The 25,246-nt window shown below is 29.1% G+C and overlaps 1 protein-coding gene across 1 annotated transcript; it reads left to right on the top strand.

Moving 5' to 3' along the window:
* The first annotated feature begins 4,120 nt into the window (after positions 1-4,120).
* On the top strand, positions 4,121-25,246 carry LOC145327643 (uncharacterized). Its single transcript, XM_080171181.1, has 15 exons — positions 4,121-4,182; positions 4,955-5,044; positions 6,097-6,180; positions 10,605-10,667; positions 13,000-13,077; positions 15,155-15,202; positions 15,909-15,935; positions 17,089-17,147; positions 18,115-18,220; positions 18,646-18,713; positions 20,470-20,552; positions 21,491-21,537; positions 23,846-23,926; positions 24,422-24,476; positions 24,853-25,246. Exons 1-15 carry the CDS (start codon positions 4,143-4,145, stop codon positions 24,989-24,991), a joined length of 1,068 nt encoding a protein of 355 aa, XP_080027307.1. The 5' UTR covers positions 4,121-4,142; the 3' UTR covers positions 24,992-25,246.

Raw genomic sequence — 25,246 nt, 5'->3', positions numbered from 1 at the left:
GGTACAATTTTTAGAGCGTAGCAACTTTTTAATCGTTACCAGAGTACTGATTCCTAGGACAACAAAAGCGAAGCATCTATAAAATAAAGTCCTAAAAATGTGAGTATGTCTTTAACCTTAATCGTTTATTTAAGCAGTTTTTCAACAAATTTAACTTTACAATTTTGTTTTGACTTTTATACATTTAAATTGATTATTCAGTTCTGACACTCTTCAAGTGTTAATGTGTGTTTGTCCTACCGTTTTAGAGCCTCACTTTTATGGATGTTGTCATCCTTGTTTAAAAAACATAAGCATTAAGCAAAGAAAAAAAACTATTATCAATTTATTGAAATAATCTTTTTTTTAAAATTTATTTGAAACATAAATGTACCAAAACAGGCTTTCCTAGTATATAGCGCATTTTATTGAATTATTTTTTTCTAACCATAATTAAGTTTTTTAAAAAACATTTCTCATAAAACACCCTGTAGTATAAAAAGTATTAATGTGGACAAAGTGACGCAAAAATCAGCCATGTGACGTCATGAAAATGTTAGAGATGAGAGGAGAAGTGGGAAAGAAAACCCCTGAAAAAGAGAGGGATATTCCCTCATTTTTATGACGTCACATGGGTTGTTTTTGAGTTTATTATACCGCATAATTTGTTCTTTTAATTTGTTTGCCTTATTTTTCTTTATCTTACTAGCTTTAATATTAGGATTTTTAGGTATATAAACTACATTGTGTAATTCATCTGTATAATTGTCGGAAAACGTTCAGGGAAAATATAATTTAAATATACAATAGTGAGGAGCGTTGCCTTTAGGAGACAGATTTCCAAACCCTGTTAAATATTTCCTGGATGGATTAAATACTTCCCTATAAATTGTAAAATAATTTGCAGCTGTTTACGAGATATTATTGGCTATTATACAATTATCCAGTTACTTTAGTAAATACTAGCGGCTACGCCCCTAGAGGGCTCTAGCGGGCCTTGAGAGGTGGAGGTGTGGTCAACCCACACTTACAATTGTAAACTTCGAAAAAATTGGATGGTTGGGGGTAATTATTTTTCTATTGAAGGTTATTGGTAACCCAAAGTAGTTATAAACCTTCTAAGGACTTATGAAAAGTTACACTGTAATAGAGAACCATATTGGTTTAAAGTTCCTTCTGTACAGACAGTTACACAAACATACAGAAAGACAGACAGACACAATTCCTTTTACTTTTATATCCTGATAATAAAGTAAAAGGATCTGTGTGTGTGTACAAAAGTATCTTAAAAACTGCTGAACCATAATGTTCTTCTTCAAATCTAGCTTCACATTGGTCCTGGGAAGGTTTATGACTATTTTTGGAGAGGGTTACACCCCTAGAAAAGAACTATTCTCCCAAAAAATATTGTAATTTTACTTTTACTTTTTAAAATTGAAATAAAAAATTGGATAGGTCATTTCAATCCCCCCCCCCTCAAGTTACATTATAAGCCTCTAGGGGCGCTGCCGCAAGTAAGAATAAACAGGACTTACCTTGACATGATGACATCAATAGAAAATTTCTAGTGTATAATGATAAAAAATATTTTATTGTGTAATTGTTTACTTGTATAATTAAAGATTATAAAACTAAAAGTGTACATTCATTTTATAAGTTATTGAGGATAATATTAATAATATACTATTGGGAATTTATTTTTGTTTCTTCAATTACTTTCAGTTTTTCTTTTCGGTGGCACTTTCCCACAGATTATCTTGTTTATAAACTGTTCCTAAATATGAAAAGATAATAGCTTTAAACCATCCCAAGACTTTAAGTTAAACAGTGAAACCAGCAATCTAAATTTTTAAAATTAAAAATAAAGGGTTGGGGTAGTTTTTCATTGTTTGTTTATTATTTAAGGTTTGGTTAGGTTAGGTTCTATTAGTTTCTAGTTAGCCCTGCAGGTTAAGGCGCCACAGGTATAGGCAACCCTAAGGATAAGGGAATCCTGAAGGGGTTAGGTTTACAAAAAATTACATCCTCCCATCTCTTATTTTACTTCTGTTTATATAATAATAATTGGAATTTGTGGATATTATGACAGCGGGAAATTTGTCGTCAATTTTGCTTGATGGAACTCCACTATTGGTCAGTTCTTTCATCCAGTAGGAGGCAAGGGAAAAGGGTAAAGAAGGTGGATAGGGAATCGTTATTTTAGCCAGCTGCGAGTTTTACTTTATTAGAGTACATGAAAATCTAGTGCAGCATCCAAGTAATAATTTATTGATTACTGTTGTATTTCATTGTCCTTGTTATTTTTCATATTAAGTGTGGAGGAGAAAACATTATAAAAATTGTGTATATATCAAAAAAAAAATTATGAATTATCTAAACAAGTATGACAACATACAAACCAAGCATAGCTTATCCTTACATAAAGTTAAAGGCATGAAGTGTAGAAGGGTGTGGATATAACCTCTAGATATTCACCCCTCTGTACCCCCCTTGATAAGGGTCTAAATGCTTCTGATACAGATCCCCACCCCCCTCACCCTCAAACAACAGCCAAGGAAGGAGAGTGTCATCGCCATTTAGGGGGGTTTAGTCACCCTCATAACCTATTAATATTATCCTTTTTATTGCATGATATACCCCCCCGCCATAGACTTTTGTTTAAAAGGGTTGTCAAAATTGTTGGGTGGAAAACTGTAGAACTGGTAGAGAACGTAAATAAACATTTGAGTAGACGAAAGAAAAAAGTAAAATGGTGAAAAGTTTAACCTTAAAGAAGCTTCACTGCAAAGTAGAGCCATATGGGTCCTAGAGTTAACAGGACACAAACAGACAAACAAACATATTTTATTTAAAGATTAATATATCCGTATATAACAAACTTAAATAAGACACTTAAAAACAGACCTTGCAGACGCCCTAAGCCAGACTAATCCTACAATTTATATAACCCATTTGTATGCATTCTCTAATTCATTGATAAAATCCTTCTAGATATAAAAAAAGCCAATTGACTCTAAATTGCAATGGTTTTATGAACTTGGTCTCACAATTATTTGTTTAAAAGTTTAGGTAGTTTTTATTAAATTTTGATTGGTTGGTTCAAAATATCCATAAGTGTAAAATCCCTGTTTATGAAGTAGCTGCGCTACATTATACATAAAAATATGAAAATATTCTAATAAATTTTATGAAGATAATTTATAACTCTAGTTTCCAAGAATTTTCTTATCTTATGCTTACGTTAATTAAACATAATTCTACCTGGTTATAAAGCTACTCTATTACATAAATATCTGTATGTCTAATTATTTCAAAAATATGAATATGTTTTTATTAGTTGTTATTTATGATAGTTGGTTAGAATTATTATCAATGATAATAATCTGTTTTACAAAATAACTAGTTTTTATTTTAAGTTTTCCAAAAACATATTTATAGGCTATGAGAAAACAGGGTCCTAGCCAAACAAAACTTTGGGGATCTTCCAACCTTGGCTCACCCTACCCTAACATAAAATAATCATCAAAAATACATTTTTTTGTTTATATATTGCTTGTGATTTGCAAGATTTAACTTATATCACCTGATTTTTTGTATCTGCAATTTTTAAAATTATAAGCTTAGCTACTTATGGAAAGATGTTGTTCTTGTTAAATCCTTCAGATTTCTATATGTTGTGTGTAAACAATGATTATTCCTAAAGGCAAAGGTTTTTAACATTTAAGATATGTTCCTACTTCTCCAATATCATTTTTATGTTTTAGATGTAAGTCTGTTCCTTTTCCTTTTGATTGAGTTTATTTTATCTTTTTTGTTACTAATTTTCAATATTAATAATCTATTTACATCTTTAAAATTCTAAATGGTTCATCTAAAATGACTAAGCTACATTTGCTTCACTAAGAAAGGCCATTGATAATGAAGATTTTTCTTTGGAATATATTTTATTATGAAGCAACAGTAGTTACTAATTTTAAATATTATGGTTGAGATAGATTCATAACTGTTAAACTTTACTTTTAAGATTATTAGTGTTTACATAAGTGCTTTAACATAATTTATCATCCTTGATAACTTATAAAATTATTATAACAAACAGCATGCACAAGAGATAAAGAAAATATTTAAGAAAATTTTAGTTAGTAGTTATTTAGCCATTCAAGATGGTTTTCCTACTATTCCTGTTAATTAGTTTTGTAACAGGTAAAAGTCTTAACCTTTATTAGCCCAAGGGCTTTGGTTTGACTAGGAGGGGGGGGGGGGGGTGGGTAATGGCAACACCTCTACTACCAACTTCTAAATATTTTTTAGTTATGAAAAAAATCTGATGAAATTTTTCATGTTTTATGAAATGTTTCTTTCTCTAATTTTTAAAGATTTTTTCAGAGAATGTTTTCTAAAATTTTATTTTCAATTAGTGATTATTCCATTGTCATGAGAAACTATTTCATATTTGTGAAAAAAAGATCATAGTAGTAGATAAGATTATCTAGGTCTAGTGTTAGTGTTGCAGAATAATAATTTTCATTCAGCATTTTTTCATAATATGATAAATTTCACACACAAAAAATACACCTCAGATACTAAATTTTAAATGAATAATTTCATTGATCAATAAGGAAATTAAAGTTATATAAAAAAAGTATCTACTTTTAATTTAAGCATTTCTTAAAAAATTTACCAGCTTTTTATTTTTTTTTCCATTGCATATGCAAATTTACATAAACAAGGGGCTTTGTAAAACAATATTGGGGGTGGAGGTTAAACCCCTCAGATTAATGTAAAAAAAATATCTGACTTGTGAACTGTGAACCACGTGTTTAAAAGGTTTTTAGGGGGGCAAAAGTAGCAATCCCCATTTCTTAATTAAAAAGTCCTTGCAGAAAGGTATTAAAATTAAGCACTGATACAATTATATTCTTTATAAGCTAATGTCTTTGAATCTTTAGATATGATTATAATTTTTAAAATTCAGGTTCAGAGTATTGTCAAGCTCCTACGGATGCTAATTGCCAAGATGTTGTGGACATTATTGAAGGTTATCCACTCATCAACAGATGGCCATGTAAGAGTTATAAATTAATTATGAAAATTTAAAACAAACTTGCTAAGATATATTCAAATTTTCATATTATAATATAAAGGAGAAAGGATGGCTTGATATTAGTTTGTCTGTGTGCCTTTGTGTGTAAAAATAGTTTTTAAACTACAGACCAATATGTCTTACAGTAAAGCTTCTTTGGATCAATGAAACACTTTTGATTATGAAACATTACTTTCATAAAAATTTGTTATATTCATGAAAATAAAAAGCTAAATAAGTTTATTCTTAGTCTTCCTTCTGGTTGTCTCATAAACTGGAAAATGCATTGTCTTTGTCTTTTACAACCAGCTTATAAAAATCATTTTATGCATTTTAGGCACATCACTAGTGGCTTCTAGGAGCAAAAAAGGGAAGATGGAGGAGGGAGGGAGGAGTGGTTTTTTTGCATTCACTTTTACTTTTGTTTTTTAATGAAAATAAAAAAAATAATTGTTGAGGGCGATTCCTCTTAGGAAAGTGAAGGAACCTGCCCCCAAAATGGTTATAAAACATTCAATGACCTGTATAAAGCTTTATTGCAAAGGAGAACCATAACGGTCCAAGGGTAGGAAAGAGCTTACACTACAAACAGGATGTATTTTTGTGCTATGTCAAATTAAGCACAAAATTATCTAATTAAAATGGTTAAAGGCCAGGACTGACATATTATTGACATGAACTTTTTTCAAATGCCATTAGTTACTTTTATCAATTGTATGGAGTTTAAAATAGTGGCCATGGCTGACATTTTATCAACCTAACAATATTCTACTACTTACTTCTAGGGAAGGAGGGATTTGGATTATAAATAGAACTGGTCCACAAAGTTTTGAAAAAACGCTTTCTTATTCATTGGCTAAAATAATCTTTGGTACTTTTAATTCAATTTTGATTGGTTGATTTATTTTTAATCATATGGGATCAATTTACATTCTTTGTCCTATCCCACAAGATCCCTTAATGATTGCACAGTTGCTTAATTATTCAAGATCTAATATTTGAACTATTAAATAATTTATAATTTTTATTTAAAGGTGATTGTCAGAAAGTCTGGTGGTGTGAGGATGGAAAACTTCAGACTGACATCTGTACACCATATAATGATGGAACAGAAACATGTAACAATACTTTATTTATACAAGTTTTAAATAGAAATGTGTTTCTGTTAATATTTATCTATAAAACAAAGTAGAATGATGTCTGATTGAACATCTGTTTGTTTGTCTTAAGCTTAAGATCTTGGTAACTGCTCAACTAATTGGGTTCTACTCTTATGGAATTAAACTTACTGTTCCTGGGGTGGTTTTGAAATATTTTCTGTGAGGATGGGATACCCTCAGCCTCACCCCCAAACAAAAAATGTCCCCAAATTTTTTTAATTAAAAACAAATAAGGGTGGTTAATGTTCCCCTAAAACACCATTTGATAGCATTTTACTTGGGATAATTGTGTCAGAGAGTAACTTTATTTAGAGGATTTTTTGATAATATTTTTGTCTTATGAAACGCTTCTATATAATATACTATACCCTTCCCTCCTTCTACTGTAATAGATTAAAATAGGGAGTCTAAATCTATAATAAGGGTTTCTAAATCAGGATATGGCAGGGGAGGGGGAGTAAGGTAATTTTCTTTCTGGTGGGGAGGGAAGGGGTAATTGACTTCTCAACTGGAAGGTTCTCATGTTAACTTTTATATTCACTTAAATTAATATTTATAAAATCTGGCAACATCAGTTAGTATGAGTAAAAGTTAATTAATGACTAACAGATTAAGCATTAAAGTAAATGTATATAGGGGGCATAAGCTATATGTGACTCTCCCCTTAGGACATGTACCCTGTCCCGAATTTGTATTTGGTCTCTTAAATCAGTTGATAGCTTCAGAAATATAAACACAGCTGAGTCCCTACAAAAGAACAAAAAAAAATTGCTAGCAGATGAAAAGGATTTCTGCTATTTGATTCAGGTAGCTGTCTTTATTATTCTTCTATTAATATAATCAAGACATAATTTATTGCTTATGTAATAGATAGATATAATATAATGTACTATTTTATACCTAGCGACAAGAGTGAGAGAGGGGGACTTAGATAGATAGAGAGTATTAATGGGGGAAGGGTGGAGATTATTTGTTGAATGTTTCCTATTAACATACTTTTTACATAATAATATTTAAACTCTTAAATAAGATAAATTTTTGTAGATTTGTTTAATATAATATTATTATTTATTAGAACAATCTTTCAATATAAAAGCTGCAATGTTGTTGCGGGGCTTACATTATCATCATTAAATCCTATTTTTCATTATTTTTATATATTTCTACAATTTTTTTTAATCCCAATATTGAGCATTTACTGAGGATAAAACAGCTAATATTCTGTAACCCTAAGCCTGTTTGTAGATTAGATTAGATTAGATTTATTATTCTTGGGTGTACATACATAGAAAAAAAAAAAAAATAATAAATGAATATTATATACATTTATATATACAGTCAAATTTTATTGATATGGTTAATTTATAAAAAAAATGTCTTCCCAGATGGCAGTTTCCTAAAAACTAGGAAGTATGCAGTAATGTGTATTCACACATTGTTTTCATACAGGCCATATAAATAAGACAAAAAAATAGAAAAAAAGATAATAAGCAATAAATAAAATCATATTGGAGAGGAAAGAATTATAATAGGAAGGATTGATTAGTAATACAAGTCTCACACCATTATTGCAATAATAGAAATTAAAAAAAAAATTTCAACAAATAGATTTTGATTGATTTATAAGATTTCAAACAATATTGAAAAGAAATATAATTTTATCTACATTCTTAACATAATGGGTTGTTACACACTAAAGTTAAGCTTGATAACAAAGATTCTTTTAGATTTTTTATAAATTTTTTTCTTGATTGATTGTGGGTTAATAAATCATTATTACAATGGTTATTCCATAGTTCTTGGAAATGATACTTAGGTAATCTTTCAATAGATTTAAACTTCGGTTTTTTAACATCAAACATATTAGAGTTTCTAAGATTTCTGGTATGTAATTGATTACGGCAAAGCCATGTACCTTGAAAGGAACTTGGTAGCTTACTGTTTATAAAATCATACATAAATAATAATTTCAAATAATTAGCTGATTCATGTAAAGGAAGGACATTCATTTTTTTAAATAAAGGCATTGTGTGTGAGATGTGTTTCTTACTAAAAACAATTCTTATTGCCTTTTTTTGCAATTTAATTAATGGGTCCATAGTAGATTTAAGACCACAACTCCCGACAGGTAAACAGTAAAGTAAATGACTATTTATAAGTGAGTGAAAAAGCATTTTTTTTGCTATCTAAATTCAGTATATGTTTAGCTCTATTTATAAGAAATAAGGAACTAGAAATCTTTTCACGTAAATGTTCTACATGATATTTAAAATTTAAAGAAGGATCTATAAATACACCTAGGAATTTAATTGCAGGAATATTGCTACTTGAATTGACATAATTTAAGATTTTTATTTTCTCAGGATCAAACTCATTTTCATTGTTAAAGTTTAGCTTAATATTAAGAGCATTTCAATCAATAGTATTTTCATTTTATTAAATATCATGATTTTAGTTTTATCAGGATTTAAGCTCATTTGATTACTCCTAAACCAATCAGATATCTTTTTAAGTTCATTGTTTAATTTCAGTTTTATCTCTGTAAAGTTTTTACCAGAAATTAAAAAATTACTGTCATCAGCAAATAATAGGGTAAATAAATTAGTACAGTTTTTAAGATCATTTATGTAGATTAAAAATAGAATTGGTCCTAAAATAGAGCCCTGTGGGACACCTCTATCTATGTTCAGCTTTGTTGAGTCAGTGTTGTTTACATGTACAAATTGCTGTCTATTACTTAAAAAAATTTTAAACCATTCAAGTTCAACGCCATTAATGCCAATTTTTGACAACTTTTTAATTAAAATAGAGTGTGGAATTGTATCAAAACATTTTGCAAGATCACAGAAGACTCCAATTACAGTTTTATTATCGTTTTTTGCTTCAGCTATATAATTTAAGAGGTGTATCACAGGGTGTATTGTAGACTTTTTTGATTGAAATCCATACTGATGTTCAAAAATGATATTATTTCTAATCAAATAGCATGACAGTTGTTGATAAATGACTTTTTCTAAAACTTTTGAGGAAATAGCTAATAAACTTATCGGCCTATAGTTTGATGGATCAGCTTTTTCATTAGAATTATTCCCTTTTAACTTAAAAATAGGTATAACTTTTGCGATTTTTAATTCAGAAGGTATTTTTCCAGTTTAAATAGTTTGGTTAATGACATGAGAGAGAGGAAGGGCAATGACAGAAATTATTTTCTTTAAAAAAGAATTTGACAGGCCAAAAATGTCCATACTTTGTTTATTTCCCATTTTTTTAACAATATCTATAACTATATTTGGGTTTATTGTATGCATTTTAAAACTGGAATTATAATTAGGTATATAGCTACACGGATCAATGTTAGAAGGATTTATTTTAGATGATATCTTGCTTGCTACAGAAGTGAAGTGTTCATTCAATTTCTCAGAAATTTCTGCATTATCTAAATATATAGCATCATTAAACTTCAATTCATTGATACATGTTGCTTTATCTTTTGTTTTTCGGATTGCATCTCTAATAATATCCCAAGTTTTCCTCAAGTCAGATTTACATTTTTTTAGCTCATTACAATAATACAATTTTTTAGCTGTTTTTATTGCACGATTATAGACATTCCTATATCTATTATACATCCTAAGTCCTATTCATTTCAAATATTGCATACTAATTTTACTGTTCTTACAAAATATTTAAATTATATATTTATCCTATTAGCTTAAATTTTAAATATCAAAAAGGTTGTTTGTTTGTGTATTTGTCTGTCTGCACCAACCACTAACCCTGAACCAATTTAGTTCTCTTTAACAGGGTAGCTTTTCAGTCCCAGGAAAATTTATAACTATTTTGGAGGGGGCTACCCCCGCACTCAAAAGAAAAATACACCCTACAAAATATAAAATAAATTTAAAACCAAAATAAACATAAATTTTAATTTTTTTTTCTTTTTTCTAAATCTAAATTTTTAAAAATGTGTTTTTGGATTCAACTCCACCCTCCTCAAGTGCCCCTGAAGACTTATAGGGGCATATCCACTAGTATAATAAGAAAAGAAATCTTTGCTTTTGAAAATTAGTTTCTTATTCAAATGTAACCCCTATCCTTCTAATACAAATGTCAAACTCTCCCTACACATTTGTTACAGGTTACTATACAATTAGAGCATGTCTGCTTATCTATATTTTAAAAGAAAAATGATAGTGATAAACATTGTGTTTTTTATCTGAATTAAGTCTAAAAATTTATTATATTTTAATTCATTTAAGCCAAATCTTCATTGACAAATACAAACATAAGACAATAATAAGTATAAAATAATTTTTATCACTTTATATGTCCTAGTAATTATTTAGAATTTAAACATTAAATATGTTTTGTTTTTTAATTAGATGTGCATCTTGTTGGATGGTGTGTGAATGTAGCTGACATTCCCTGGGATATCTGTAAAACAGGTAAAAAATTTACTTTCACCAGGAAAGAAAGGGACATTAGGCTCTAAAGTTAAATAAACGTATTTTCATATTAGAACTTTTGTAGCCTTAATAAATCTTGATTGGTTAGTACTGGGTAGCATTTTAAAAACGTTTCTATTACTCATTTTAATCTACAAAAGTGGGACTTTAATTGATTATCATTAGGGGTTTACATATATTTATTATTCACTGTCTTATCCCTTAATATCCATGAAAATTAATTTTCTAATTAATAATTTGGCATAAATTTGCATCAAGTACGATACAATTCTAAGTGGGTAGTGTATAAACGTTAGTTTGTACTTTGTACTTATTTTTTGAAAAGTATTAGAATAAATCTACATGGAATTGTTACCCTGCATTGGGTATATATATGACACAGCATGAGCTAAATAATAATATAATTATTCGGTGAATAAGTAAATAAGGCTTATAAATTTAAAACAATATAATTGTTTTATTTTGACATGCATAATTTTACTTATATTCTGTTTTTCTTGTTTAAAATGCTAAATTTTTACCTCCTTCCTAAAAGTTTGTTATGCAGTACATATAATAGATTACACTAAAAAAATCGCTATAAAATTAGGCTGCAATTTCAAAGTTCAATAAAAAAGATCTTAAACTAATTTGGATTTTATCTCAAGTGTTACCCTTGTAACGCAAAATGACTGAGTTGAAAAATCGAATGATAAATTAAGTTTTTTTCAATTTTAGTAGGCAAACCTTTGTTAAAATGTTTTTCAAGGAAAGTTTTTCTATAATTAGAGACAGTTGGTCTCTACATCCGTTTGTCCAGCTCTTTTTGTTGATTTTCCCATATTAGAATTGACTTATCAATTTTAAACTTTGCATGATATAAAAGTTATGTACAAGTATGGAATCTTAGCTACTCCATAATCACTACGAAAAAGTCCATTTAAAATATTATGCATTTTAACAGATTTAGAAATTTTTTTTAAGGTATATATTATCCTATTCATATGATTACAATATTATAAGTGAAACATCTCTTTAATCTAGTCCTAAAAATGTAAGTATGTCCTTAAACAATATCCCACATTTACACAGTTTTGCAACTAATTCATTTGATATATTGTTTAGATTTATACATTTTCTACTTTTTAAATTCTTACACTCTACAAGTGTTAGTTTTTGTTTGTTTGCTTTTCAGAGCTTTGCATTTATGAATGTTTTCATCCTTGTTTTTAAAACTATTTTTTAGAAATAAAGTATTTCAATACTGCACATATTTATCACAATACCATCTTAACCAAACATATATCTAAAGATAATGATGTTTGATCTTGTGATATACCATTTTTTAAAACAAAGCCTTTCTATTATTAGGGTCTGTCCGGCCATTTGTCTGTTTATATTGGGCAGCTCTTATTGTTGATTTTGGCATTTTAGAATTGTGCTATACATTTCATGATGATTCCTTTTAAAGATTACGATAAAGAAAGCAAAGTAACTCTATAGTTGTTACCAGAAAGTCTGTATCTCCAATTAAAACATGATATATTAACTTTTTTCATTGCTTTAATTATCCTATTCATCTGAAGTATAATTTAATATGTGAGGCATTTCTAAAATCTAAACATAAAGCTATATTATAAATTCATAGGCAGTTTAGTTTAAAATTATGAATGATTTTATAGCGTGTTTTCATCCTTGTTAAATGAGATACTTGTTTTATGAACTTAAAGTTTTAAAATTTTCTTAAATAGGCATAAATCACCAATTTTAGAATTTTTAGTATTTTATAACTAGCATTAATTCTGAATCCAATCAGCTTCATATCAAATGAGAGTTCAATATTTAATCATGAAATTAATATTAACTTTAAAGCTTTTCTATAATTAGGGTTGGTCCATCTATAACTTTTAGCACTTTTCAGGCATGTTAGAACTTTCCTATCAATTTCAAACTTGATAATGATTCCTATAACAGTTAGTTACGAATTAGAAAGCATAGCAACACTATAATTGCTTCCAGAAAGTCTGTAATTCCATTTAAAACATACTGATTTTTAACCTTTTAACAACATTTTTTGTATGATATAATTATTAAAATAGATGTGTTAGAATTAACCTATTAATTTCTAATTTTGCATGATGATTCCAATGACAGCTAGGTACAAATTGGATACAAAATTGTTAGATTTTTAGATTTTTGTACTTAGCTTTTAGAGATGTTATCATCATTGTTTATTTATAAAGTGAATTACGATATCATTATATATTCTATGTTTTGTATTATTCTTGATTCAGGAAGTAGATATAGACAAATTATATATTCATGTATTTAGATGAAAATTGTGAATTACCCACCATTGGAAACTGCACAACATTTCAAGATGGATATTCTGATTGGTTTCCCCTTCCATGTGAGTTTATTTAGTTTCATTAGTTTAAACTTTAACTTTCTGTTTTTTTCATTGTTGTTAGGCAGCATCTTATAATATAAAGTAGTAGTATACAGTTTGTATAGAGCTAAAGATATCTGGAATTGCTCTAAGGGAAAGCTTTATAAATGTCTTGGTATAGTTATAAGTTACAGTTTTTCCCTCCAACACATTTTTATAGTGGCTAGGGGCAAAGCAACTTTTACAACAAAGTAAACATTATTTGTCTTTTTTAGATGATAAGCTACTCTATTATTTTTGTTTAAAGCCAAAGATCTCCTTAACATGTTCATCATTTTGTTGTACTTCATAGAAATGCTTTTAATGTGTCATCAAATGGTTTTAGGATATTTTCTTGAAAAAAAACCTCTAAATGTATATTTCCTATAGAATTGAAGCAAAGTTATTGGTCTATGGTTTAAAGTAGTAAGGTTGTAAGTCAGTCAGATGATCACATTAATGTATCTTTATGAGGCATGCTTTTAGAGAAGCCTCATGTATGTATTTCTTAGGGTGGTTTTAAGCAATTTTCATACCCATTGTAGAGCCATTTGAGTCTAGAGGCGCATCTGTCTATAATAAAAAGAAGATGTATGTAGTGAAACCCAATAGAAAAAATCCTCCATGTTTTGAAAGTGGAGAAAAGAGTAACAATCCTATCGTACACCTTCCCCTATAGATGCAGTGTCTAGTGCAAATTTACTAGTATATCATAAAGAAAATACATTGTTGTATGGATTATAATAAGTTAAAATGTGTTATAAATGCCTGATTATTTATCTGCATATCCGCCTGCTAATTTGCCAATAATATGCTTTCTAAAATATCAATACAACTTTTCAAATGAAATTTCCAGCTTTTGTGCTTATTTTCTAGAAAAAATTAACATAATACATAACCACTACCATAGCTGAAACCTAAAAAAACACAATGGACTAATAAAAACATGACAAGATAAAGATTATTTTTTTGCAAGTAAAATATCAAACAATAGTTTAAATAGGCATGTCTCTTTTATGTTTAACTATTGGCTGCGCATAAAAACAAGGATGACAACATCCATAAAAGCAAAGCTTTGAAACAATGGGACACACGGACATTAACACTTGTATAGTGTCAGAACTGAATAATAAGAATATAAATGAATAAGAGTCAAAGCAAAATTGTGAGTAAATTTGTTGAAAAACTTCTTGATACAGTAAAATGTTTATGGACATACTTACATTTTGTAGGACTTGATTATAGAGTTGCTTTGCTTATAATATTGTACTTTGTTGTCCCATGAATCAGTATACCGAAAATCAGAAAATTCGGATAATTAAATCACATAAAAAATTTTTGTTAAAAAAGTAAAAAATCAACATGTTTAAAATGGACGTACGGACATTCTGGTAATGATTATAGAGTTGCTACGCTTTCTAAATCATACCTTACTACTACAGGAATCCCCATGAAAAGTTTGAAATTGATAGGACAATTCTAACATGCCTAAGTTAACAAAAAAAGCTATCTGTCTCAGACGTACGGATGGACGGACGGACGAACCGACCCTAATTATAGAAAAGCTTTGCTTTTAAAAAGAGCTTGAAACCATTCCAAGACTAAACAAAGATTATAGATTTGCCTAAAACCTTTTCAGGAGTTTGTATAGCTTCCCTTAAATATGAAAGTCTATTAGCCCATACAAATATTTTTAAAGAGAAATTAAAATAGTTTTTTCGCGCTTTGTAATATAAATACCTTTCTGCAGATATAAAATGTACAATTATAAGATTAAAACCAGTTTTTTAGCCCCAGATGCTTAAGGCACAGGCTAAAAAACTGGTTTTAATCTCATGATTGTATTTACATTATTACCTTGGTAGAAAACTGATTATAATACAATGCTAGACATATTTTTTCTCATATGGATGAGAACTGGTTCTAATCCATGGGATAATAATCTGTTTCAAATGAATACGAGAAAATACCTTATTATTTTTATTTAAAAGGATTATGCAAAATAATGAGAAAAATTTATTCTATGTTCCAGTGTTAAGATCCTGCTATTTTTATTCAGGTGATTGTTGTGGTAGATGGTGGTGTAATGCTGGTAAAGTCTATATAAGTAAGTTATTATTTCTAAATCTAATCTTTTCCACTTTGTACAAATCTTATTACATCATAACAATCATCATAACAATCAAACTAACAGATGTATTTTAGAAACATAAATTATATAATATTTCTTTATACATTAGTATAGCACAGCAACAATATGAAGAAAAAAAAACAAAGAACATTAAATGATATAAGTTTATGTAACAAATAAAGAATGCCCTGCTTAAGAGTATGTGTCTCTATGTGAACTTATGCATTCAACAAACTAAACATAATGTCAAAGTGTGTGTGTGTGTGGTAGTGCGTATGTGTGTTGTAGTGCATGTGTATGTGTGTATGTTGTAGTGTGTGTGTGAGTGGTAGTGCCTGTGTGTATGTAATCCTGTTTGTAATAGAAGTAAAGTAAAGATTTAAATAGATGAAACAATATAATATAATTCTCACAATTTCCAATAATATGCAAGATACATAAATATAAAATCAATGTATCTAAATTGTTTATGGTAATGCTTGACCAAAGATTGTTATCTGATCTGTATTTCTATGTTTGTATGGACAAGCCATTCTTAGTTTTAGTCATATTATTCTACTATTTTATATAGCCGTTTTGGAGTAGCTTCAGTATTTTAACTTATATAAGATATAAAGTCTGATATTAAATGCTTTAAAAGAATTAATTTTAACATTGCATACCTAATTATAATTATTATTAGGGGAGAATTGGTGTTTTGAAGGACAAGGTAACGTTTTATATTCTATTTAGATTATATTATACTTTTAAGCTTGATAGTGAATGTAAACAATCATAAAAGCAAAGTTCACAAAATTAATTGAAATTAATTATGGCATATATTTTTAGAATCTTTTATTAAAAAACCTTATCTATACACCATACCCAATTTCTATTAGTAATGTAGCCGGACAGACATAGTAGACTAAGAATGATCTACACAATAATCAACACCATGCATATTTCACTATCCTATTATATGAAGTAGTAAGCTTTTTTTATCTGTAGTAAAGGATCTTGCTAACCAGTGAACCAATATGGTCCTCCTTTACAGTAAAGCTTCTTTTAGGTCCTGGGATGGTTTAAGGCTATTTTCTTTCTTTTTTAAAGCTGGGGTATGGTTTTCAAATATTTATCTGCTATATTCCTTCGAATATACAGCCTCTAGATGCTAGGGTGCAGTAGATAGTTAAATAATTAGTAAAGAAAGACAGATGGAACAAAGATTAGGTATTATAAAGATGTTCTTGCCAATAACTGCCTTATATCCCATTGCCTTTGACCATAGATACATTAATAAAACTTAAACATTTGATGTTGGTTTTCCCTAAAGTGCCTTTAGTGGTTATCATAACCCCCTCCTCTCAATTATTATCTAAATAAAATTATTGGAAAAGCAGGTGTAAATTTTTAAAAAACTCAATTAGACATAAAAAGTAATACCCTTTCCCATTTTTTCCAATCTATTTCATTATAAGAAGGGGATGGGGGTTACTGTAAAACAGTAGCGGTTTAACTTTTCATAATGAGCCTGAGGATTGGATTAATGACTTTTATGATGATATGTAAATACAGTTAAATTTTTCTAGAGCTGGATCTTTAAATCGTTGTCCATTTGCCCATGCCATTTTGATTTAAAGATTGAAATCTAATAATATCTAGGTGCGCCAAACTAGATCGCCTCAATTTAGCGCACCACTAAACGATTTAAAGATCCAGCTCAGATAAGATTTATACAATACACATAAATCAGATTCAGACAGGATTAATTTCAACTACCTAACTGTCAGAGCTGTCATGGATAAAACTTTTTTATACATTCATTAAAATGAATACTTTTAACATATGTTATTAAATTTGTAGCATTAGTAATTTTTGTTTAGCCTGGGTACCAAACACTCATTGGTATTGTGATAAGGACATGGATTCTTCTTATTGCAAGGTAAAAAATAATAATCCAAAGTATGAAAAAAACTAAAACCCATTTATTGTGAAACAGAATGTTTTTTTCTGTCTGTGTGTACCAAAGGATCTCAATTACTGCTGAACCAAAATAGTTCTTCTTTACAGGCTTCTCATAGGTCCTGGGAAGGTTTATAACTACTTTGTAGTAGGATACCACCTCCCTCCCAAGAGAAATTGTCAAAAAATATGAAAAATTTTAAATTGCAGGGTGGTGCTAGTGTCATAGAAACATGAATAAAAAAAGGTGGTCTTGAAATAGACAAAATTGTTCTCAAATTAGATATTTAAAATAAAAAAAAAAATTAGAGGCCTCTAGGGGCATAGTCACTAATTTCCCTTAAAGTTCCTGGCTTGCACAGAAACCACCAACCACCCTTTTATTAAATAAAATGTTTTTCACTTTTGGTCAGGATATATTGAATAAAGGGTAGACTATCAGAGGAAGGGTACTGCACCTAGAGGCACTGCAAAAAAAATTTCTTGTTTAAAAAAAGGTAGTAGGGATTTATTGTGCTTGCTAAGCATTTTTAGGGAAAGCACCAAGTAACACAAGCATAATAAATATATACACAAACATACAAAATCTTATACATGTATACACAAACAATTAAGAAGACATACATTTCATAAGATGTAAACAACTAAGATGGACCATTTCCAAGGAGGGATTTATCCATCTCCATTGCAAAATATTCTTAGTAATGTTAACAAATTCATTTCATTTATATTTAATACTGTTGTAAGGTTAAAAAATTGTGGTGGTTTTCTCACCAATGCCCCTAAGTCAAAATAATATACTTCCTTTAAAATTTCCTTAATTAATAAGTAAATTTTTTTGTGAATTTATCTGAATTTTCCATTATATGTCTTATATTTTGGGTTTATAGCTTCATTAAGTCTTGTATTATTGGTAGGATTAAATCAATTGTTTCTTTCTATTTTAGAAACCCTTGATATCAACTAGCACAACTTCTACAAAGACAACTACCACTTTGACTTCCACGATAACAACCACTACAGCAACTTCCACAATGACAACAACAACAACAGGTAATTGTAAATTAAAATTTAATAAAAAATAATAAACTGCAATAAAGACATAATAATGATGAATTATATACATACAGCATTAGAACTTGTGCATATATTATGTTACTATGTAAGTGATAGTGTACATACTGAGAGTTGAAATTTTTTAATATTTTATCAAGATGGGAACAGGATGCCAGCAATAAATTTCTTTTAACTTAAACAAAGCAATTAGAATGAATCTAATAATTAAATCTCTATAGTATTACATCACAGTATACGTTCTGGTTAATTTAAAATTTAAGCTTATATTGCATCACATATTTTTGAAAATCTGCCTTTGCTTTCTTGCCTTAGACTGTCTTCAAACTTTTTATTTTTTACAGTAATTATAATTGCTTGTTCAAAAAAAATTAGTTATAGTTCTATTTCTTTTAATGGTGCAGCTACAAACTGCTCTTACATGGAAGGAAGAATTTGGGAGTACAATGAGAAAACAGACACAATAATGCAGGTAATAAAAAAACATAACAAACTTATTGGTTATTCAGATGGTGGCTAACCTGCAGCATTAGCACATTTCGTAGTGTATCACTGTCTGTCAGAGTGTTGTAGGTTTGAGTCTGGAATATACAGCAACATACTGTAGACATTAAAAAAATTGGTAGCTTTTGTAAAAACTCTGGTAATAGGAAGACAACTAAATTGCATCTAAAATCAATTATGAAAATGTGGAAGTTTTGACACTGACTACTCTTTGTAAACTGTTTAAACTGTTACAGGAATAATAATTCAAAGTTTGAAATTATTAAGAAGGTTTCATTAAGCCTAAATTAAATAATCATATATATCTGTAACAAAGGACATAGGAAATCTTCTGCAAATCCCTTATCCCTTATCCCTGATTGCATGTTTGTATAATATATTTGAGAAAGTTTTTACGTAGATTTCTAAAATAATGTTGATTTTAAAAAAAAATTATTATTTCTATGTTTTTTTTAATCCAAAAATTTAATCGACACATATTGACAAGTTTCCGCATTATGGAAAAAAAGCTATAGATAATTTTTGATTTAAACCGCTTCTTCAGAACAAGTAGCAAAACTAATTATTACATGTGTTCTGAGATATTAAGAAATTTCAGAAAGTGCATTGAGAGAGAGAGAGACAGAGAGAGAATAGAAAAGGGGGAAAGGTGTAAGAGTTTTAGAGGGAGAAAGAGAAAGAAGGGGTGGAGTGTTCAAAATCTGTTCTTTTTTTCTGCTAGTGAAAAGGTAGCTTTGTAAATAAAAAATTGTTTTAGTGTATTTAAATAAAAAAAACGTTATTTTATATATACATATCTACTATTTGAAGCTAGCTGTTTGACAAGAAAGTGAAAAAAACCGTGAGATAGAACACTCCCCCAACTTGCAACCCCCCCCCCCCACCACCAACTATGTAATCTACAAATCTACATGGTTTTATTTTGGAGATAAATCTTTTTTATCTAAATCTAAAAGTTTAAAAACTTTATATTTACATTCTTATTTTCCTTTTTTTACTGTATGTAATTTTTAACCGAATTTAAATAATAAAATTGCAAATCAAATCTACAAAACATCACCCCCTTCAGACAGAGAAAGAGAGAAATCAAGAGAAAGGGAGGGTGGGTAAAGGTTACAAAACTGAATAATATCCAGTGGATTAGAACCGGTTATGTTTTTGATTGTACAGGAGGAAAGATGACTATGATACGATGCGATAATTGGCTGAAATATTCTCAATACAATGGGTTTATTATTATTAGATAAACAATCCTAATAAACTAATACAGTTTTAGACATCATAATTTCCCTAAACAACTTTTATCCGAAGCTAAATTCAAATATTTTAAGAAAGTTGTATTAATCAATTATTGCAAAAATACCTGTCAAATTGTTAACTCTCAATTAAATTTTTTTTGTGATATGATTGTGTCTATGTATTATTCCTATTGGTCATATTAAGTGATTGGGGATTTAGACATCCTATCTATCGTAAAATATCTATAACTGTCCAGAGAGCGGAAAATAGTTAATTTTCTTTGATTAAATTTTTTGTTTAAAAAAAGCATACAAATAATCAAAATTTTAAAAAATTAACAACATTTTTGAAATCTACATAAAAAAATTCACAAATATATTGTACAAACATATTACAGGGATAAGGGATACGGGATTTGCTGAAGATTTCCTAGGTCCTTTAATGACTGACAATTAGGCATTAAAGAAAAACATTTTGATTTTTAGGTTATAGATGATTCAGATGGAATGGACTGTGTTGTACAATGTTTTGATACCATGGGTTGTGATGCTGTTTCCTTATTCAAGGAAATCTATCATTTATAATCTTTTTAATAGTGCAACTACTCCATATCTAACAGACTATCTTGTCCAATGTTTCGTTTTTGTTCTAAGCCTATTTTGAAGAAAATATATATTGGAAAATTTATTAGCTACTCTATAAAAGACTAACGGCTAGGCCCCAGAAGCATCTTGGGCACTTAAGGTATGAGGGAGAAAATTCGACCTCATCCCAATTTAAATTTGTGTTCAAAAGAGTAAAAAATATTTTTTGGGGGGAAGGGGGGTGAAGACACCCTCCCAAAAAATAGTTTTAAACCTTCCCAGGGCCTAAGAAGATTCACTGTAATATTCGTTCAGTGGTTAGCAAGATCCTTCAGGACAGACAAAAAATGCTTACTACTTTATATAATAGGACTAGTGGCTTTGCCCCAAGAGATTTTAGTTTTTGGGGGGTTGGGGGTGTCCCAACCCCCAGGAAAATAGCTTAAAACCATCACAGGACCAGTAGGTATAATCCCTGAAAAGTAGAGCCCAATCGGTTCAGCGGTTACTGAGATCTTAAGCTTCAGACGGACAGACAGACAGACAGATAGACATCATTCTACTTTGTATTATAGATGGTCATGTTAATTACTTCTTTACTTTTCTTAATAATAATTATACAATAGTGATGCTAAATATAGGGGTCAAGGTGGTCTAAGGCTAATCTATTCTATAAGTCTGGGTAGGTATGAATTTCAGCTTTTTTTCTGACCTTCCATATTCCTTCCAATATAGATCCCCTAGATGCTGGGGGCACAGCTGCTAGTATAATATATAGGGTTTTAGATGGTCAAGATTAAATTTTATGAGAATTACAAATTAGAAAATAAGCAACAAAGTAATATCTATTTAAACTAAAGCTACAGGTTCAAATCAATTTTTACTTCACATATAAGATGATAGATAAATAAAATTTACAGGATATTATCCTCAATCACATGCAATGCATTCTTCACCATGCACCACTAAGTAAGCATCTACAATTATAACACAAATAACATCTGCTTTCTAGAAGAAAATAATATAAATCTTTTTTTAAAAATCCTTGTTCAATTATAGTTGTCAAAAAGAAAACCAGTCCCCTAGCTATAATAGAAGCTAAGATGATAGGGGTAGGCATTTTTGCCCCAAAACCCTCCCGCCCCCTCCCCCTCATCTGATGTATTAATAACTTGCTGAAGTAAAAGTTATAATAATTGCTAACAATAAAATTATACATACTTACATTTTTAGATAAACTTATATTATGGTTATGTTTTATCAGTATGACTTATTTTCACAAGAAACGTCTTTTGAATAATTACTGGTTTTTAATAATTATTTGTGTCAAATTTAAAAATTTAAAATAAGGTGGAGGGGGGGGGTGGTAGCATGCTTAACCCCCAAAGTCATAAACAAAAACTACTCCCCTCTTCCCTTTAATTTTTTATCTTTTTCAAAAATAAGGTAGAGTGACATACAGTGCTTTAACAGACACTTTAAATGAATACATTACTTATTTTACTCCACACCCCACCCGAAGGCTTGTTAGGTTAGAAAAAACCCCCCGCAGAAACGGTTTACACAGGATGTACTGGGACCTTATGGTGGTTTCAGAACATGCTTTCCCTAAATTGAGTTAGTACCTTCCCATAGTAGAAAATTTTAAAATTACTTTTGGTGATCAAATATTACTTTTATTTTTAGACTACCTTCACCTAACCTGCTTTATTGTCTTATTTTGTCTTTCATGTTTATCATGCAAATTCCCTGACATTGCAGTTGAAATGTCAGATATTGGAGCTTTCTAAAAAGGTCTCTAACATTTTTCTAGCTCTAATACTTTTTTAGATATCTTATTTCAAAGTATTGCTGTAAAATCATCTTTTATACAGCAAAAAGTTGAAATATGAAATTAGTTATTTTAGAGAAAATTACAAGTATCTTCATGTAAATCTTTCTAATATTGCTCCAAATTGACCAAATTGGACAGTTAAGGTGCCTAAAACTATCTACTTTCAATGGATAATCCAAATACATAGTTTTTAAGACTATATAAGCCAATAGGAGCATGCTGAAATGATTTTTAAAAATGATAAAGGAAACAAAATATTTCCTATTTTTTAAAATAAATTGAAATTTAATCCACTTTAGAAAGGATTTTAAGGTAAGTTATGGTGTATAAAGTTGTCACTTTGTAATTAGAAAGCCAATAAAACACAATCATCTGATATTTTGAACCAATAGAAACATATCTTATGAAAAATAGACATAAACATTGAAAAAAAACCAAAAATTGGTTAGAATTTTAATCATTTCCAAGCAGGTTACAAATGTAATCTACTAATTCTAGTAATTTTTTATAAGAATAGTTGATTGGCTTTTTTGATTTTTTATAACCTTATGAAACAAAATTAGTTTTTGCCATCTTAACTAAAAAAAACATAGTAATTAAAAGACTTTTATGGATGATCTCACATATAATAAAAGAAACAATTTATTCTTAGGCCACATTTTTTTTGTTGATAAACACTATTAGGTACTCTAAACTAGTGCTGAGGTTTTTAAAAATAATAAATCATAATTAATTATGAGTTTCTTGTACCTTAATACTCCTTTTACATTATTAAAAATGCCTTAATAGTGATTTTTAATTAAAATTAAATTACATTTGTTTCTTTGATATTTCATTTTAGCCTTCTCCTGTTGACTTATAAAGTCTCAAAAAGTGTGTATTTGGATTGTCCATTGAATGTAGATAGTTTTAGGCACCTTAACTGTCCAATTTGGTCAATTTGGAGCAAAATTATAGTGATTTATATGAAGATACATGTAATTTACTTTAAAATAACTAATTTTATATTTCAACTTTTTGCTGTGTAAAAGATGATTTTACAGCAATACTTTGAAATAAGATATCTAAAAAAGTATTAGAGCTAGAAAAATGTTAGAGACCTTTTTAGAAAGCTCCAATATCTGTCATTTCAACTGCAATGTCAGCGAATTTGCATGATAAACATGAAAGACAAAATAAGACAATAAAGCAGGTTAGGTTAATAAGTTAATTATTAGTCTAAAAATAAAAGTAATATTTAATCACCAAAAGTAATTTTAAAATTTTCAACTATGGGAAGGTACTAACTCAATTTAGGGAAAGCATGTTCTGAAACCACCATAAGGTCCCAGTACATCCTGTGTAAACCGTTTCTGCGGGTTTTTTTTTCTAACCTAACACGCCTTCGGGTGGGGTGTGACTCGTAACATAGTAAATCTCTAATCAGAATTTGCCTGTGTTTAGATAGACTAGATTGTAATGAATGCTCAAGTGTCTATCTGCCTGACCGTTTAAATTTGGACCTGGTCAAGTTTGGATACACAGGTAGAATGATGGTTAAGTCACAATAAGAGTAGGAAAGCACAAATATAATTATTATGCAAATGGACATGTAGAGCTATATTGCTCTCCTTTGTTGGTTAATTGGATTAGCAATAGTTTCTAAGAGTTTGGACCTAAGACTCCTTAGTAGTCTATAATACAAAGTAGCTTGATGTCTGTCTGTCCGTCCATCTGAAACTTAAGATCTTGGTAACCAGTTGTATATAAAGTAACAGTATCATGGACATCTTGGAGTAAATGATACTTGAGTTATTGAAAATATTATCTATTAAGTTCAGCATGATATTACTAGTATATAGTATGGATATTTTCTTTGTTCATAAACACAATAACTTCAAAACACTGTTAGGACCTTAAGACAAATAATTTCAAGAATTCTTTATTGCAGCAATTTTGTGAAAATTTTAAAAATGAATTTTGTTGAAACTTCTTCAATGTTAAAATTTTTTGTTAATATGTTGCAATTCTTGTTTTTAGGAGAGGATGTTGACACTGAGAATGAGATAGACTGTTGGCTCCAATGCTTATCAAGGTATTTTAAATCAACAATTTGATCCCAAATATAAATAAAAAGGAAAATATGCTTGTAAGCAGCATAGCATTTGAAGTAGCTTGTATATAGAAAGATCATTAACTGTTATTTGAAAAAAAACGCAAGTTGTTAGATTATAGAAAATATGGTAGAAAAAAAACCTAAATAAAACCATGTATAAAAACAAATGTGATTATATCCAAAACGCATGCTATCTAGAGTTAAAATTCTTATATACAGTAGTAAAATCTTCTTTTGCTGACCATTGAGATATGGCTAACCACTTATCTGACTTACTTTCCATAAAAAAAAAATTCATTGACTCATCATCAAATCCCTCAGCCAAAATATTTATATTCTTTATCTTTTTTTCTAGCCCTGTGTGTAATTACTACACATTCAAGAACACCAGCTCTCCAGAGCAAGTTGGCACATGCTACCTCATTCAGGACTATGTTGAAGCCTCTTCCTGTGACTCTTGTTTTTCTGGTATTGTAAATTGTATTGAAAATTAAATTTAAAAAAAAAATGATTTGATTTATTGACAATTGATTAAATCAATTAAATCTAGATTTTCTTATTAACTATGTTAAGGATAAATTATAGATTTGGTTTTTAAATCATAATTATTTTCTTTTCTAAAAATTGACCTGGACTGAAAAGGAATTTGTGATTGCCTTATGCCACAATTAATTTTTCTAAATTTTGTGAATTAATTGTTCTTCGTAATTTAATAATCTTTTTTCAAAATATAATAATTTGCATTTTAA

This window comes from Acartia tonsa, chromosome 9, assembly GCF_053477335.1.
Source record: "Acartia tonsa isolate MP-2025a chromosome 9, ASM5347733v1, whole genome shotgun sequence".
Taxonomy (NCBI): Eukaryota; Metazoa; Arthropoda; class Copepoda; order Calanoida; family Acartiidae; genus Acartia; species Acartia tonsa.
Note: the sequence above shows the minus strand (reverse complement) of the source record. Positions and strands in the feature narration are given on the sequence as shown.